Here is a 13,340-nt window from a genome sequence, read left to right as displayed (position 1 = left end):
CAGAATAAATATGGTTACAAGAAGACTATACAAACTAACACCTACTCATTTACATTGTATGCAAATCGCACATGATCTTCAACAAAGAAAAATGCACATGAGAATGTGTCAATCCACTAAACATCCATCCACGCACATGTTAGATAAAAGCTCGTGTTATACACATTAAACTTTTGTACGTGTAAACAAAATTTAAAGATATAACTTTGGTTTGTTTTTTTTTAAATGGACTGTCTGACCCATCATTGCAAGGTATTGATTGATACACTGTGAAGAGATAATACAAAGATACATAAAGATTCATAAATTAAATGAAAATTATAACGCCTGAACTGAATCCTAAAGGTCATAGACATCGGTCCTTAAAGGCCATCTTAAGGGACCTAAAGTGTAACTAATCTAGTTCGACTTTATTCATAACTAAGTTCAATAAATTATGGATATACACCTCTATGAGATGGAACTTGAAACCTCCGTATTGCAGAATGTCCAACCAATGCATTACCGTTTTTGTAAAGAAATCTTCTACTATCCTTCCAATATAGGATGTCGTGGACAACCAAAAGGCATTCATCTTTTCAAATACTGACATCGCAAATTCTAACATCATCTTTTGAACTTACAAAATAATTGAGGTATACTTCTTTTTTTTATAAAAGGTATACTTCAATAATGTCTTCCCCTATCCCATCTCTCATTATCTATAGAAATATCTAGAGAAGTGATCTTTAGATAATTGATAATTTGCATTTTCTTGTTGTTTATATAATTTGCATTAATAACGTAAATGTATTAGTATAATGATACCGATTGACTTATAAAATTATTAGTATGCGTCGTGAGTTCCATAGAGATTACTTCTCAATACAATTTCTTTCAAATTTCATGTACGGATTCTTCAGTTTCTTTAAAATTTCATGCACGGATTCTTCAATACCTACTAGGGTAGAAAATTTATGTGGTATCTTCTAACATTTCTTCATCCACTAATTGTTTTCACTATTTTATCTTAGAGGTACAATTTAGATATGTATACTTCAAGATGCGCGGTAAACACAATAACCGCCTACGTTAAATCAATAATGAAAGAGACACAAAGCTCAACAACATAGAACTTAAAACCCGACAAATTTATTAGTATTATTATTTATGTCTTTAATAATTCAAATTCAACAACAATAAATTTCACTTTCGCTGAAAATCGAACTTTGAAATTTCGAGAATTTTAGAATTTAACACTATCAAACTTCACTTGGTGGCAACCAAGTATTAACACTTCAGACACACTTGATTTAATAACTTTTGAAGGTAGGTACCACTGGCAGGTGACTGGTTAAATTGAATGAAATTAAATCTATTGCACATCTCAAGAATTATTCTACCTTTAGATTGAATGCTCTATAACCAAATAAATATACTCCGTACTACATTATTCCCATAAATGATGATGTTAAATCTATGGACCAATCAATTTTACGAGAGAAATAACCCAATATTTATGCATTATTTAATTTATTTGCATGGATAATGATGATAAATTAGGGTTGAATTTAGATAAACAGACAGGATTCTGCCCAAACAATTTAAAGACAAAAAATAAACGGATTGTGATAGGACGCTTGGAAGCAAGCTTAAATCATGTCGGACACCCAGAGAGAGGGAAAAAATGGGTAAATCCGATCGTCTACGTCGATTCTAACCCATTTTTTGGAACATACTAATATTTCCCATTTTTCCCAACATACTAACATTTTTCTAGTATAGGCATGCTTGATTATTCTTCTCTATTTATGGCATATGTAGAAAGTATACAAAACTAGGACAATTGGTCACTAGAACTCTAAGATTCAGATTTTTTAATAATCATGTCTATCAAATTGCCATTTAAAATAATAACTTTTTTTTAATATAGACTGCAACATCGTAAAAATAGTCTATTTAATTTGTCTATTTATTCCATCTTATAAATTTAGTTACACATAAAAACACAAATAGAATAAAATAAAAACATTCTTTGTTGATTTGGTTCGACATCTATTCACCTAAAAGTTGTAATGAATTTTTGTCACTTTTACGTCTTGTCTTAACTTGTTTCTTTTATTTCCTCGCGCTACTAAGAAATTTATCCAATTTGAATATGAATATGAACAACAATTTGATTAATTATTTTCTTAACAAATTGATAGAGAAGCTATATCATTTCTACTTGTTAGTATAGGTTACATCACCCATAGTACAACCTATAAAAATTAGACTTTTATCCCTGAAAATTTTGACTAAATTTTTTTTTTTAAATCCCGAAAATCATATTCCATTCATAAGTGATACAATCACAAATTTACAGGGATAATATCTTATTCCTCTCAGCCAGATACTTGAGAGTTACATAAGTAAGTTCGCAGAACTTCGAATGTAAAGTGTCTCATGTATTGAGAGAAATGAACATATTGGTAGAGAAATTAGAGATTTTTTTTGGTCTTTTTCTCATCCTCCAAATTTAATCTATCTTTCCTTCCGAATCAACTGCAAGGTATATAAAATAATGGAGAATTTTTTTTTCTTATTTTATTGTTATTTCCCATTTCTCAAAAAATTCTTAACCATTTCCAATAAGCAACATAATTTTAAGTCTTCACCAATGTATTGAGTTTAATGGAAGGGATTGAAAATGAGAATTTTAAACACTCTCTTAGCCAAATAAAGGAGTCAAGTCTTTCAACAAAAGAAAATAAATGAGTCAAATGAGAGAACAAAAAATTACTTCCACAAAAAAATCAACATTTACTAATTATTTGTTGAAGTTGGCATAAATTTCAGACTAATAGAACTCCATGCCCAGAATGCACAGGTTACACCCTCGTACTATTATATTAGATAACTATTAAAGAAAAAAACTTTTGAAGTCACTAGGTATATTTAATCAAACATTTCTCAACATATTGGTGAAGACTTAAAATAACTTTGACTAAAATGTACTTAGCTTTGTGGGTATGGAAGAGAAAAGGTCCAACACTACATCATCATTCATGAGATATAAGTGAACTTATGTTCCCATAGTGGCTTTTTTTTTTTGTTGTTGTAAGTGTTCCACGGTGGTTAGCTACTCAATATTATATCCTAGTTTGGTGGACCCACAAAAAAAACACTTTTTTTTGTCTTTATATTTTACACATACTTTTTTGCCTTTTTTTTCATGTATACTTCAGTTGGTGGTTTCTATCGACATTCATGTGTCATGCATCTCTTTGTTAACATATATTTTGTTAGGATCTCTTGATTTAAGGACTCAAACAACATTTATTGTTCCTAAAAGTACTTATTTTCAAGAAATTCGTTTCCTAAATTTGATCTTTATCAAACTCCAAATAAAAAAGAACGACCACACTTATATCTTGAATAACCAATCGTGTTGCTTTGCTTTATAAGATTGTATCTATGTATGTCGGATAAAATATGTCATTTTTCAAATTTAGAATCTCATTTTCTTTCTCTTTCTCCGAGAAGCAGGTGGTTTGTGGTTTCTCCTAATAAAATAATTTAAGCTATTTTTCAAATTGTGTAAATTCCGGGTTGTTTTGCTTTTGCCTGCTAATTTGTAATCAACTTTTTTTTTGGTTCTCTACTTTTCATAAATTTAAATTTGTTTTTTTAAATCTCGCCACTTAACTTCAATATTTCATTTTTTTTCAATCTCGCCAGCCAATCTTGCGATTTAGGAGCACAAACTTGAACGATGAAACGACCTTTTTGAACTAAAGCGTGTACATATGCAACAAGACCTAATGAATCAATTCCGTCAACCATTGTTATTTAAACAATAGGTGTTGAATTATCGATTTGTAAAGTGATGGTGGTTCGAGTATTAAATGAAGAAATTTGATAAGATCCATCATTTTGATTTGATTGATCTTCTTTAATACCTTTTTGTTAATTAAGACTTGTTGAAGATTTGGAACTATACCAGGGGTGATAAGTTAATCTTAGAAGCAGTAATTGAAGTAGAATCAAAGCCCAAGAAGACAAAATATTAGGGAAGAATGGGTGATTTGAATTTTACAATTGTTTGGTTGGGGGAATCAAAATCTTGAAAAGGGCCAAAAGTTTGAAGCAAAATAGGGTTAAAAAGGCATTGTTGCCGGAGTGTAACAGTGTGAAGGTGTAAAAAAGTAAAGTGAGTTGGCGGGACTATTCTCGGAAGTCCTCTCACGTGTGGCATGGTTAGCTTAACACCCGTCTTTTTTTTGGGGCGAGGTGGAGCACGTGTGGCTTTTAAGCCTATCAAGTGTGACTCTATCTCTGATACCATGTTAAGTTTGCGATCATCCAACTCAAAACCAATTGGCAATAAGTTGAGAGGACCTAGACATTATATTCTTGATTGGTAGATAACCCTTCTCTCATCTGGGACTATTCTCACATTTTGAATATTTGTTTTTGTCTCATACAAATAAACAAATGTATCATTAATGTGTTGATTGTTTAATAAATGTGTAGATATGTGCAGAAATCTGTTTGTTTTGTACGCAACACAAACCAAATTGCGTGAAATTCAATAGTAAAATGTATAGGGTTGTTTACGTTTTCTTTAATGCAATAAGATAACGATGTCATACAAAAATGATTTTTTTGATGAATCCGAAAAAATAGTATATGAAAAAATGATTAATTGGTACATTTCAAAATTTGTAATTTTTTTGTGAACTTTTGGTCTATTTTGTGTTAACAGATGACTTCTTGTGCTATTAGGTTCTATTTTAGATCTTCCACCAATACCTCCTTAATTGGAAGGGAATGCACCAAATTGGTTGATGATGCAACAACTTTGTGATTAGAAGGAAAAAGAAGTAAAAAGACATCAACCTAATTCATCTTGTGTAGTTTAGTGCTTGTACCTATTTATTTGTATAGGATTTCTAGAGTTATTACCTTCCTTACCTTATTTGTATAGGATTTCATCACAAAGACAAGAATAAACTATAAAAATATATTATGAAGATATAAAATTTATCACAAGAATAAACTATGCTAACCTATACATTTCAATTTATCTACTTTAACCCCTATAATTTTTGCATTCCAACACCGGAACTGGCTCCGACATTGGTTAGTTTAGGGGTGTACACGAACCGAGCTTGATTATTCTTTAGTGTATCGCGAACTACTCGTGAACAACTCGTTTAACATACTATTATAATAGTGTAGTACATAATTACGTATTAGTATTGAAACTTGTACAGGAAATATCAATCATTAAATGATTATTGGAATATGAATCATTAATAATTATTATTGTATGTGAGAAATGATCATTGAAGTATTTTGATAATTTAGGAAGTTGTTTTAATTTGAAGTATTTTAATAGACGAGCTTAAAACAATGAGAGCTCGAGCTCTTTCAAACTTATACGAGTCGAGTTTGAACAAGCTCGAGCTCGAGCAAACAGTCAAATACACGAACGATGAATTTTGAGTCCATCTAGAGGTTTTGTCCTTTTCGGCAAAAGTAAGTTGATGCATCTTGATGAATTTTATCCGTCAGATTTCAGTAGTCTTAACACTATGCTACTTAGTTCTCAGCTTGATAATTACATTTGCGACATGTGATAAAATGATGATTTCTCAAATTAATATGGGATTGGACCTCTTGCTAAAACATTGGTGGAAACTTAGAGAGATAAAACATATCATTTAGTTTATTTGCTTATCACTTTAGCACTAACTTTGTCGGTTGCAACAACCTCCTTTGAAAGAGTTTTTTTAGCTATGAAACTAGTTAAAACCCGCATAAGAAACAAAATGAGTGATCAGTGGTTGAACGATAGTTTAGTAGTCTTTATTGAAAAAACAAATTTATTGAAATTGACAATGAATCGATTATGCCAACATTTCAAAATATGAACTCTCATAGAGGTCAATTGCGTTTGTAGTCGTTGATGTATTGATATAAACAATGAATATAAATGTTTTGTTAATTACTGTGTTTGCAAAAAAAAAAAAAAAAAAAATTATTATTTAAGTACATAAATCTGCACCCCCTAAGTGAAAATCCTGGATCCGTCCCTGTACATGGCCTCTCTTTTTCTTTATCTTTCTCAATCTTGCAAAATATCTTCATCCATTCTTACTATCTTCTTCTACATCTATCTTCTTTTCTTATTACTTCTCAAGAACTCACTCTCTTAAGATCATTTTCTCTCTCACTCTCTTTCTCTCTAGAATCCTCTTCTCTCTTGAAATCTTCATAAGAAGAAAAGAAACACACATTTGGTTAGGGTTAGAATGTGGCCTCAAGTAGGTGATGGGTTTGCACGTGTCTTTGATTGGACCACCCATATTAACACATTTGTATTGTTCTTTTATGCGGGTTGCTAGTGGGCGGGTAACGGGCTCCCTTTTCGGGCTTGGGCGAGATGCCGGGTAGGCTCTCTTACCCGAGCCCGCCCACTAAATTCCCTCGGGCCGGGCGGGTACTGCCCATTTTCGGGCACGGGCGTCCACGGGCCATGTCGGACTCGGGTAATCGTGACGGGTATCGGATTGTCGGGTATAATTCCCACCCCTAATCGTACTTATCACACTTTATCGAATTTTTGAGATTCCAGTTTACATACGCCAACTTACCCAACAAAACCCTGAGAAGCAAACACTTGTGTTTGGAGATGGGACCAAAAATTATAAACCAACAACTTGTCAAACATCACTTTTGTACTTTTGGCCACATGTCTACGACCTCATTTTAATCTCTTCTTAATTAAAAATGTCAACTAGTGTGATGATAATAAACCACTTTGTTAGTTAACTAAACCAGAAAAACCGATGGATCCAATCTGGATTGGCTGACGTGTACTCAAGAGTATTTATTAGTTTCGTAATCTTGTTAGGTCTATTAAGTTGGTAACTGATAAAAGGATGGATTCTATTTGTTGATGCCAGGCCAGAGCGATAGATAACCCTAACCCTAAAAAAACCCGATCCCATTCCCACAAATCAAGACTCATGATCTTCATCATCGACTAACTATTATCTCGATCGGTGAGTTTCTGCTACGCCTTTAATGGCCGATTCAATTCGAGGAGGAGTTGGTGGTGACGGCAGCAGCAGCGACAGTTCTCTGCTGTTTCTTCTCAGTTCTGTTACAATTAGTATTAAGTTCGAAGATTTCTCTCCTTTTTCACCTAGAAAAAAGAAAATCATTGCTTGGACTTTGTGTTTTTGCTGATTTCTTGCTATTTGAAGATACTTGCTTTTAGATTACGCTTTCTTGATTTGATTTTCAGTTCGGTAATCACTATTCATGATTGGTTCTCGATAAAAGGTGATTTCTGATTCATTTAGGTTGATTGGATCTAGTTCTTTTTCTAATTTTTAGTTTTTGTTTTCCATTCGAGAGTTTTGTTAATTGGTGTGGTTGAGGCTTCGTACTTCATTTTTTTTTTTAGGGTTTTTAGATAAGAATTTTAATCACTCTACACGACATTGTTATGCGATTTGTTAATTTCTTCTACTTTGATGAAATTAGAATTGGTGTTCTGGTGAAGCTGTGATTTGAGTTAGTAAATCCTAGTATTTGATTTGGTTATTCATAACTGACTAGGTAAAGGGTTTTGATTCTGGAATTGATCAATGGCGAATAGCCCACCCTTGACCAAGATGACAAGCTTTGGTATATCAGATGTTGCTCTTGAATGTATTATGGCATACATAGATGACCCTCGTGATCGGGACGCTGTATCCTTGGTATGCCGTAGATGGTATGAAATTGATGCTTTGACAAGGAAGCACATTACGATTGCTTTGAGTTATTCAACAACGCCTGGTCGTCTAAGGCAAAGGTTCCCTAGTTTGGAATCCTTGAAATTGAAGGGAAAACCTCGGGCTGCAATGTTTAATCTCATACCAGAGGATTGGGGAGGATATGCAGGTCCATGGATTAGTGAGATCTCGGAGTATTTTAAATGCTTGAAGCATCTTCATTTTCGTAGAATGATTGTTAAAGACAAGGATCTTGAGCTTCTTGCTCGTACTCGGGGTCACATGCTTCATAGTCTTAAATTGGATAAATGCTCTGGCTTCTCTACTGACGGCCTACTTCACGTTGCTCGATCATGCAGGTACTTACTTTTTACTTCTTTCTCTTACATTAAACCTTAAGCAAATTTATGTCGCAATATAATTTGTGCATGTGTTTGATTGAGTAGTGTGTCTTGTTTCCCCTTTAGCAAATTACTATTTTGATAAAAACTATTTTCATGAGTTCATGTTCCACAAATGTCGTATCCAGTGGAAGAAATGAAGAGAACCCAAAAAGTAAAAGTATTTCATTTCATCTCTACTTGATAACACTGTCATGAGAGTTTGTGGCTGTAAAAGATTAAGGTAACGGTGCAATCGCCATGGTGGTTGTGACCACAAAATGTAATATGCGCTTAATGATAGCCATGGTGGTGTTGGTAGAAATAACTTATTGAATTTTGTGGACTGTTAATGGTATTGGTTGTAATGATGGTGGTGAATCTGGTTTTAACTATGGTGATGGTTTGCAAGTGACCATAATCTCGGTAGTGCCTGACAGTAAACCTTTGGTGGTGTTAAGTTGTAGCGACATGGTTATGATGGTAAAAATATGATAATGACCTTTCGATCATCATATGGTTGTAATGGATGTGATCGTGGGTTGGTGAAATGGTGGTGATGGCAAGAGCGAAAAAACAAATTCTTTGGTTTGTGAATAGGAAACTAAAACTATCCAGAAATATTACTTATCATCTCATTTTTCGGACTGTTAAGCAAATAAAGTAAAATGTTTTTCTCGTGGTTCCTCCTTTGCTTGGGGTTTATAACTTTACATGACCAGAAGGAACTCATGAATAAATCGTTTATTCTAGTGATCATATTGATGTTTGTTTTAGTACTTGTAAAGTTTGGTTTATGAATTTCATCTGTTAGCATGGTGTTCTCCATTCTCCAATGTATTTTGGTTTATCCTGAAATTTATGTTGGTTTACCATGCTTGGCCACATGCTTCTATCATCCGCAAGAAATTGATTTTTAGGATATGATTCCATTATCGGCATTCTTAAGAGTTAAGACTATATATTTTGGTTTCAAATTTCGTATCTATTTTTTTTTAAAATATTTCGTCATTTTTCTTCATTTCTTAGTGTACTTATAATTTGTGATCAGTGGAAGGATTAGTAATTTTTCCTGTGAACTAGTACATATGAATATTAGTTGCAACTCTTTAGTTTTTCTTGCTAATTCATTCCTACTACTTGTAACTTTCTCCTGTTCTATAGGATATTGATTCCTGAAATTTGCATTTAAATTAGTTTGCATTTAAATCTACTACACTTCGGGACTCAAGAGGACCATAGGTTATGTTAATCCGTCAAATACTTTAATGGCTTGTCCTGCTTTCTCCTTTCAACTTTCTGCTTTTCGCTGGACTGGATGGTACAGGATTAACTGGTGAAGATTGTTTTTGTACCCATGACATTGTTTTGAGCTCCATCCTGCAGGTTTAAGAATTAAGATAAATGTTTAAAAATTAACCTCCATCCTGGTGAAGATACATTTTCTTACGTTTGGAGTGGACTGTTCCTATCTTACATTTCCCAATCAACAAAGTTCACATGTGTTAAAAGGATGATTTTCTGTTCTTCATGAATCAATTTGAACTGATGAAAATTATGTTGCACACTTGCACTTGTGATGATCTCTTTTTATTGCTTGAGTGTCAGCATATAATTTGAAGTACCTTTGGAGACCTCAAGAGGAAACAGAATGTTTAAAAAAATGTTGCATTAACACCGTGCAGAATATCAATATTTTCATATTTTACTGATGCACAAACCATTCATGTGGGACCATTGTTTATCTGTAAATTATATTACATATTCAGACTTTCCATGTGTCTGACAATGTGTTTACTATTGCGGAATTGATAATTATGGGAAGTTAGTCTAGTATTCGGTGCTAGAGGAAAGATGCAAATATGATGTATACTGATTATTTGTTTTTTGCTCTGGCAGATGTCTAAAGACCTTGTTCTTGGAAGAGAGCACAGTAGGAGAGAATGATGGTGAGTGGCTTCATGAGCTTGCTCTGAACAACACAGTAATGGAAAGCCTGAACTTCTATATGACTGATCTGAGCAAGATTAGTATGCAAGATCTTGAATTAATAGCCAGGAATTGTCGCTTCTTACATTCAGTGAAGATCAGTGAATGTGAAATCTTTGGCCTAATTGATTTCTTCCGTGCTGCAACTTCACTAGAAGAGTTTGCTGGTGGTTCCTTTGGTGAGCAATCAGATAGATACTCCGGCGTTGCTCTTCCCAGGACTTTACGTTTTCTGGGTTTAGGCTACCTGGGAAGGGATGAGATGTCTATCGTATTTCCGTTTGGAGGCCAACTTAAGAAACTTGATCTCCTATATACACTGCTTGATACAGAAGATCACTGCCAGTTGATTCAGCGATGCCCAAATTTAGAAATTCTCGAGGTATTAGTTTGAATATTCTCTACCCTTTATTGTCCTATCATGTTCTACCGACTTTTTTAGTAGTAGAGGTTCCCCTGATTGTTTTATTCTTTTGTGGATAGGCGAGGAATGTGATAGGAGACAGAGGGCTGGAGTTACTTGGTGAGCACTGTAAGAAACTGAAAAGGCTTAGAATTGAGAGAGGGGCAGACGAAGGTATCGAGGATGAACAAGGGGTAGTGACACAGAGAGGATTATCCGCTTTAGCACAAGGATGTGTTGAACTTGAATATTTAGCCATATATGTTTCGGATATCACAAACGCATCTCTTGAAAGTATCGGAGCATCCTGTAAAAACTTATGTGATTTTCGTCTAGTTTTACTAGACCGAGAAGAAAACATAACGGAGTTGCCACTCGATAATGGAGTTCGAGCTCTACTAAGGGGTTGCATACACCTTAGGAGGTTTGCTCTTTACCTAAGAGCTGGGGGCTTAACTGATGTTGGTTTCAGGTATATCGGGCAGTACAGTAAGAATGTGAGATGGATGCTTTTGGGTTATGTAGGAGAATCTGATACTGGACTTCTTGAGTTCTCTGCTGGATGCCCTAATTTGCAGAAACTGGAAATGAGGGGATGTTGCTTCGGTGAACGTGCATTGGCACTAAGTGTAATGCAATTGAGTTCTCTGAGATACTTATGGGTGCAAGGATATAGAGCTTCTCAAACCGGTGCAGATCTCTTGGCCATGGTGCGACCTTTCTGGAACATCGAGTTCATTCCTCCGAGACGGGTTGTTGTTAATGATGAAACGACTATTGAACATCCGGCCCAGATACTAGCTTACTATTCTCTTGCTGGGCAAAGAACAGATCATCCAGACACGGTTATTCCCTTGGACCCGCTATCCTTGAGAATATCATAGAACTGTAGATACTACCCTCCCAGTTGTTGTTTTTTGTTCTCTATGAAGGTATGCGTGCTGTCCATAGATAGGTCTTCCAGCAGAGATTTTAAGCGCACAGACGGCAACCTGTCTGTACATTTACACCTCTTACATGGGAGTTGTGGTTGATGGACCTTGACAGGGGCCAACCGTTAGACCTACATCATCTTATGTGAGTGGTCATATGTACAGACGAATCAACCTTTTGTACAAGTATCGGTTCTAGTCTTTCCATGTATCATCGTTATCTTCTCTAACAGTAATAAAATTGCCGTTGAACCGTGAAATAACTTGTAAGTTGTTAAATCTTGGTTGTGTTTCCTGTAATCGCCATAATTGAATTGCTTAGGATTTTAAATGGATTGGATATGGGCTTGCTGTCTGTCTTTTTGGTATTTTTGCAGTGAGGAAGATGGTGGGTTTCCTCTTAACAGATCAGACCACATGACTTGCCATATTTTCGAGGGGGAAGATCATTGTTGGGATGGCATCCCCATCCTCAAACTACGCCCAAAAAAGAGGCGCTCAAAGGATTGGTTTTGCTAGTACTGTTCTTCAAATTAGAGGGTATTTTCTCCCTTTTGTTGGTGTAACTTCTTTTCATTCGTTAAACTTTTGTGGTATTTGGTTTCCATCACGTGTTAGTGGTTGTTGACGGTGTTTTCTCCCATTTGTTGGTGTAACTTCTTTTCATTCGTTAAACTTTTGTGGTATTTGGTTTCCATCACGTGTTAGTGGTTGTTGACGGTGTTTCTTGGTACGGGTATGGGACATTGTTATGGAACTATAATGGGCGTCAAAAATTATATAGTTTTGGTTACTTGATCCCCTTCTCCCATGTGGAACCATTCTTATAATAATGAAATAGATTTGACGAGAATTGGTTTAAGGTTGGATTTAAAGAGCCTCGCCAGCCAGCATATTTCATGCCATTGTATACCAGAACAACTGAGTGAAGTAACTTAAACACCATCAATCTTTATCAATGGCTTATCACCATGCTAACTTCATGGTCTCTTTCACTTTTAGAGTTTTTCTTCAAGTACCTAGTCATACTGAGGATACGTCGACATTGTGGTGTTGATGTTGAGTTCTTGTGGTGTCTGTTCACTAAACGATAGGTAAGACAAATGCTTCTTGCAGCAGAGATTGCAAGTGTACAAACAACAATATATCTGTATGTTTACACCTCTCACATGAGAGGTGTGGTTGGGGGGTCTTGATAGGGCGGTTTTGGCTCAACTGTTAGACCTACATCTCATGTGAGAGGTTACATGTACAGACGAGTCAACTTTCTGAACAAGTATCATATCTAGTACTTTATTATATCGTTTTAAAGACCTGCGTATTATAGTTTCTATCTTCTCATTTCTAGAAGAGTCAAATGTCTTCAAATTATTTAAATTCATGTGTTTATAGTTTGAGCTCATCTATGGGACGACAAAATGACATCACAAGATAGGCTTCATGTCTATGTCTTTGTTGATGTCATTCGAAGTCTTTGTTTATAAATATGTCATGGACTTGAAGTCTAAAGTATGTCTTTATATTTTGAAAGCAATCCACAACAACCAAGTGGCATTTTGGGAGAAGCTCCAAGTCCATATCATTTATTTTAAGTTGTATAAACAATGCCATTAACTTAGTCTAAAAAAATGTGTTTACATCGTGAATCATGAAAGAGATTACTAGTTAATTGTTTATGACATTAAAAAATGAATTGTTTTTGTTTGCTCCAAATTTGTGATAAACTGACAGATTTGACCCTTAATTGTCTCTCCTAGTTTGATTTGGCTCCTAATTGTTTTCAGATTCTTCATTTATACCCTTCAGACATTTTTGTAATCATAATTTCTATTTCAAGTTGTCTTTCTCTCCTCTACTCCACTCTCCCTCCTCTACTTCATCTTTC

The 13,340-nt window shown here is 34.7% G+C and overlaps 1 protein-coding gene across 3 annotated transcripts; it reads left to right on the top strand.

The window, feature by feature from the left end:
• The first annotated feature begins 6,259 nt into the window (after positions 1-6,259).
• On the top strand, positions 6,260-11,810 carry COI1 (RNI-like superfamily protein). 3 transcript variants are annotated; one of them, XM_086638515.1, is made up of 4 exons: positions 6,738-7,031; positions 7,594-8,110; positions 10,031-10,502; positions 10,604-11,810. In XM_086638515.1, exons 2-4 carry the CDS (start codon positions 7,623-7,625, stop codon positions 11,405-11,407), a joined length of 1,764 nt encoding a protein of 587 aa, XP_086494641.1. In that variant the 5' UTR covers positions 6,738-7,031; positions 7,594-7,622; the 3' UTR covers positions 11,408-11,810. The 3 variants fall into 3 exon arrangements, with proteins under 3 accessions (XP_086494639.1, XP_086494641.1, XP_086494640.1); XM_086638514.1 differs by having other exon boundaries at positions 6,749-7,314; XM_086638513.1 differs by having other exon boundaries at positions 6,260-8,110.
• The last annotated feature ends 1,530 nt before the right edge of the window (positions 11,811-13,340 follow it).

This window comes from Eschscholzia californica, unplaced genomic scaffold (assembly GCF_041429995.1).
Source record: "Eschscholzia californica isolate CP2 unplaced genomic scaffold, dmEscCali1.0.p SCAF_4, whole genome shotgun sequence".
Taxonomy (NCBI): Eukaryota; Viridiplantae; Streptophyta; class Magnoliopsida; order Ranunculales; family Papaveraceae; genus Eschscholzia; species Eschscholzia californica.
Note: the sequence above shows the minus strand (reverse complement) of the source record. Positions and strands in the feature narration are given on the sequence as shown.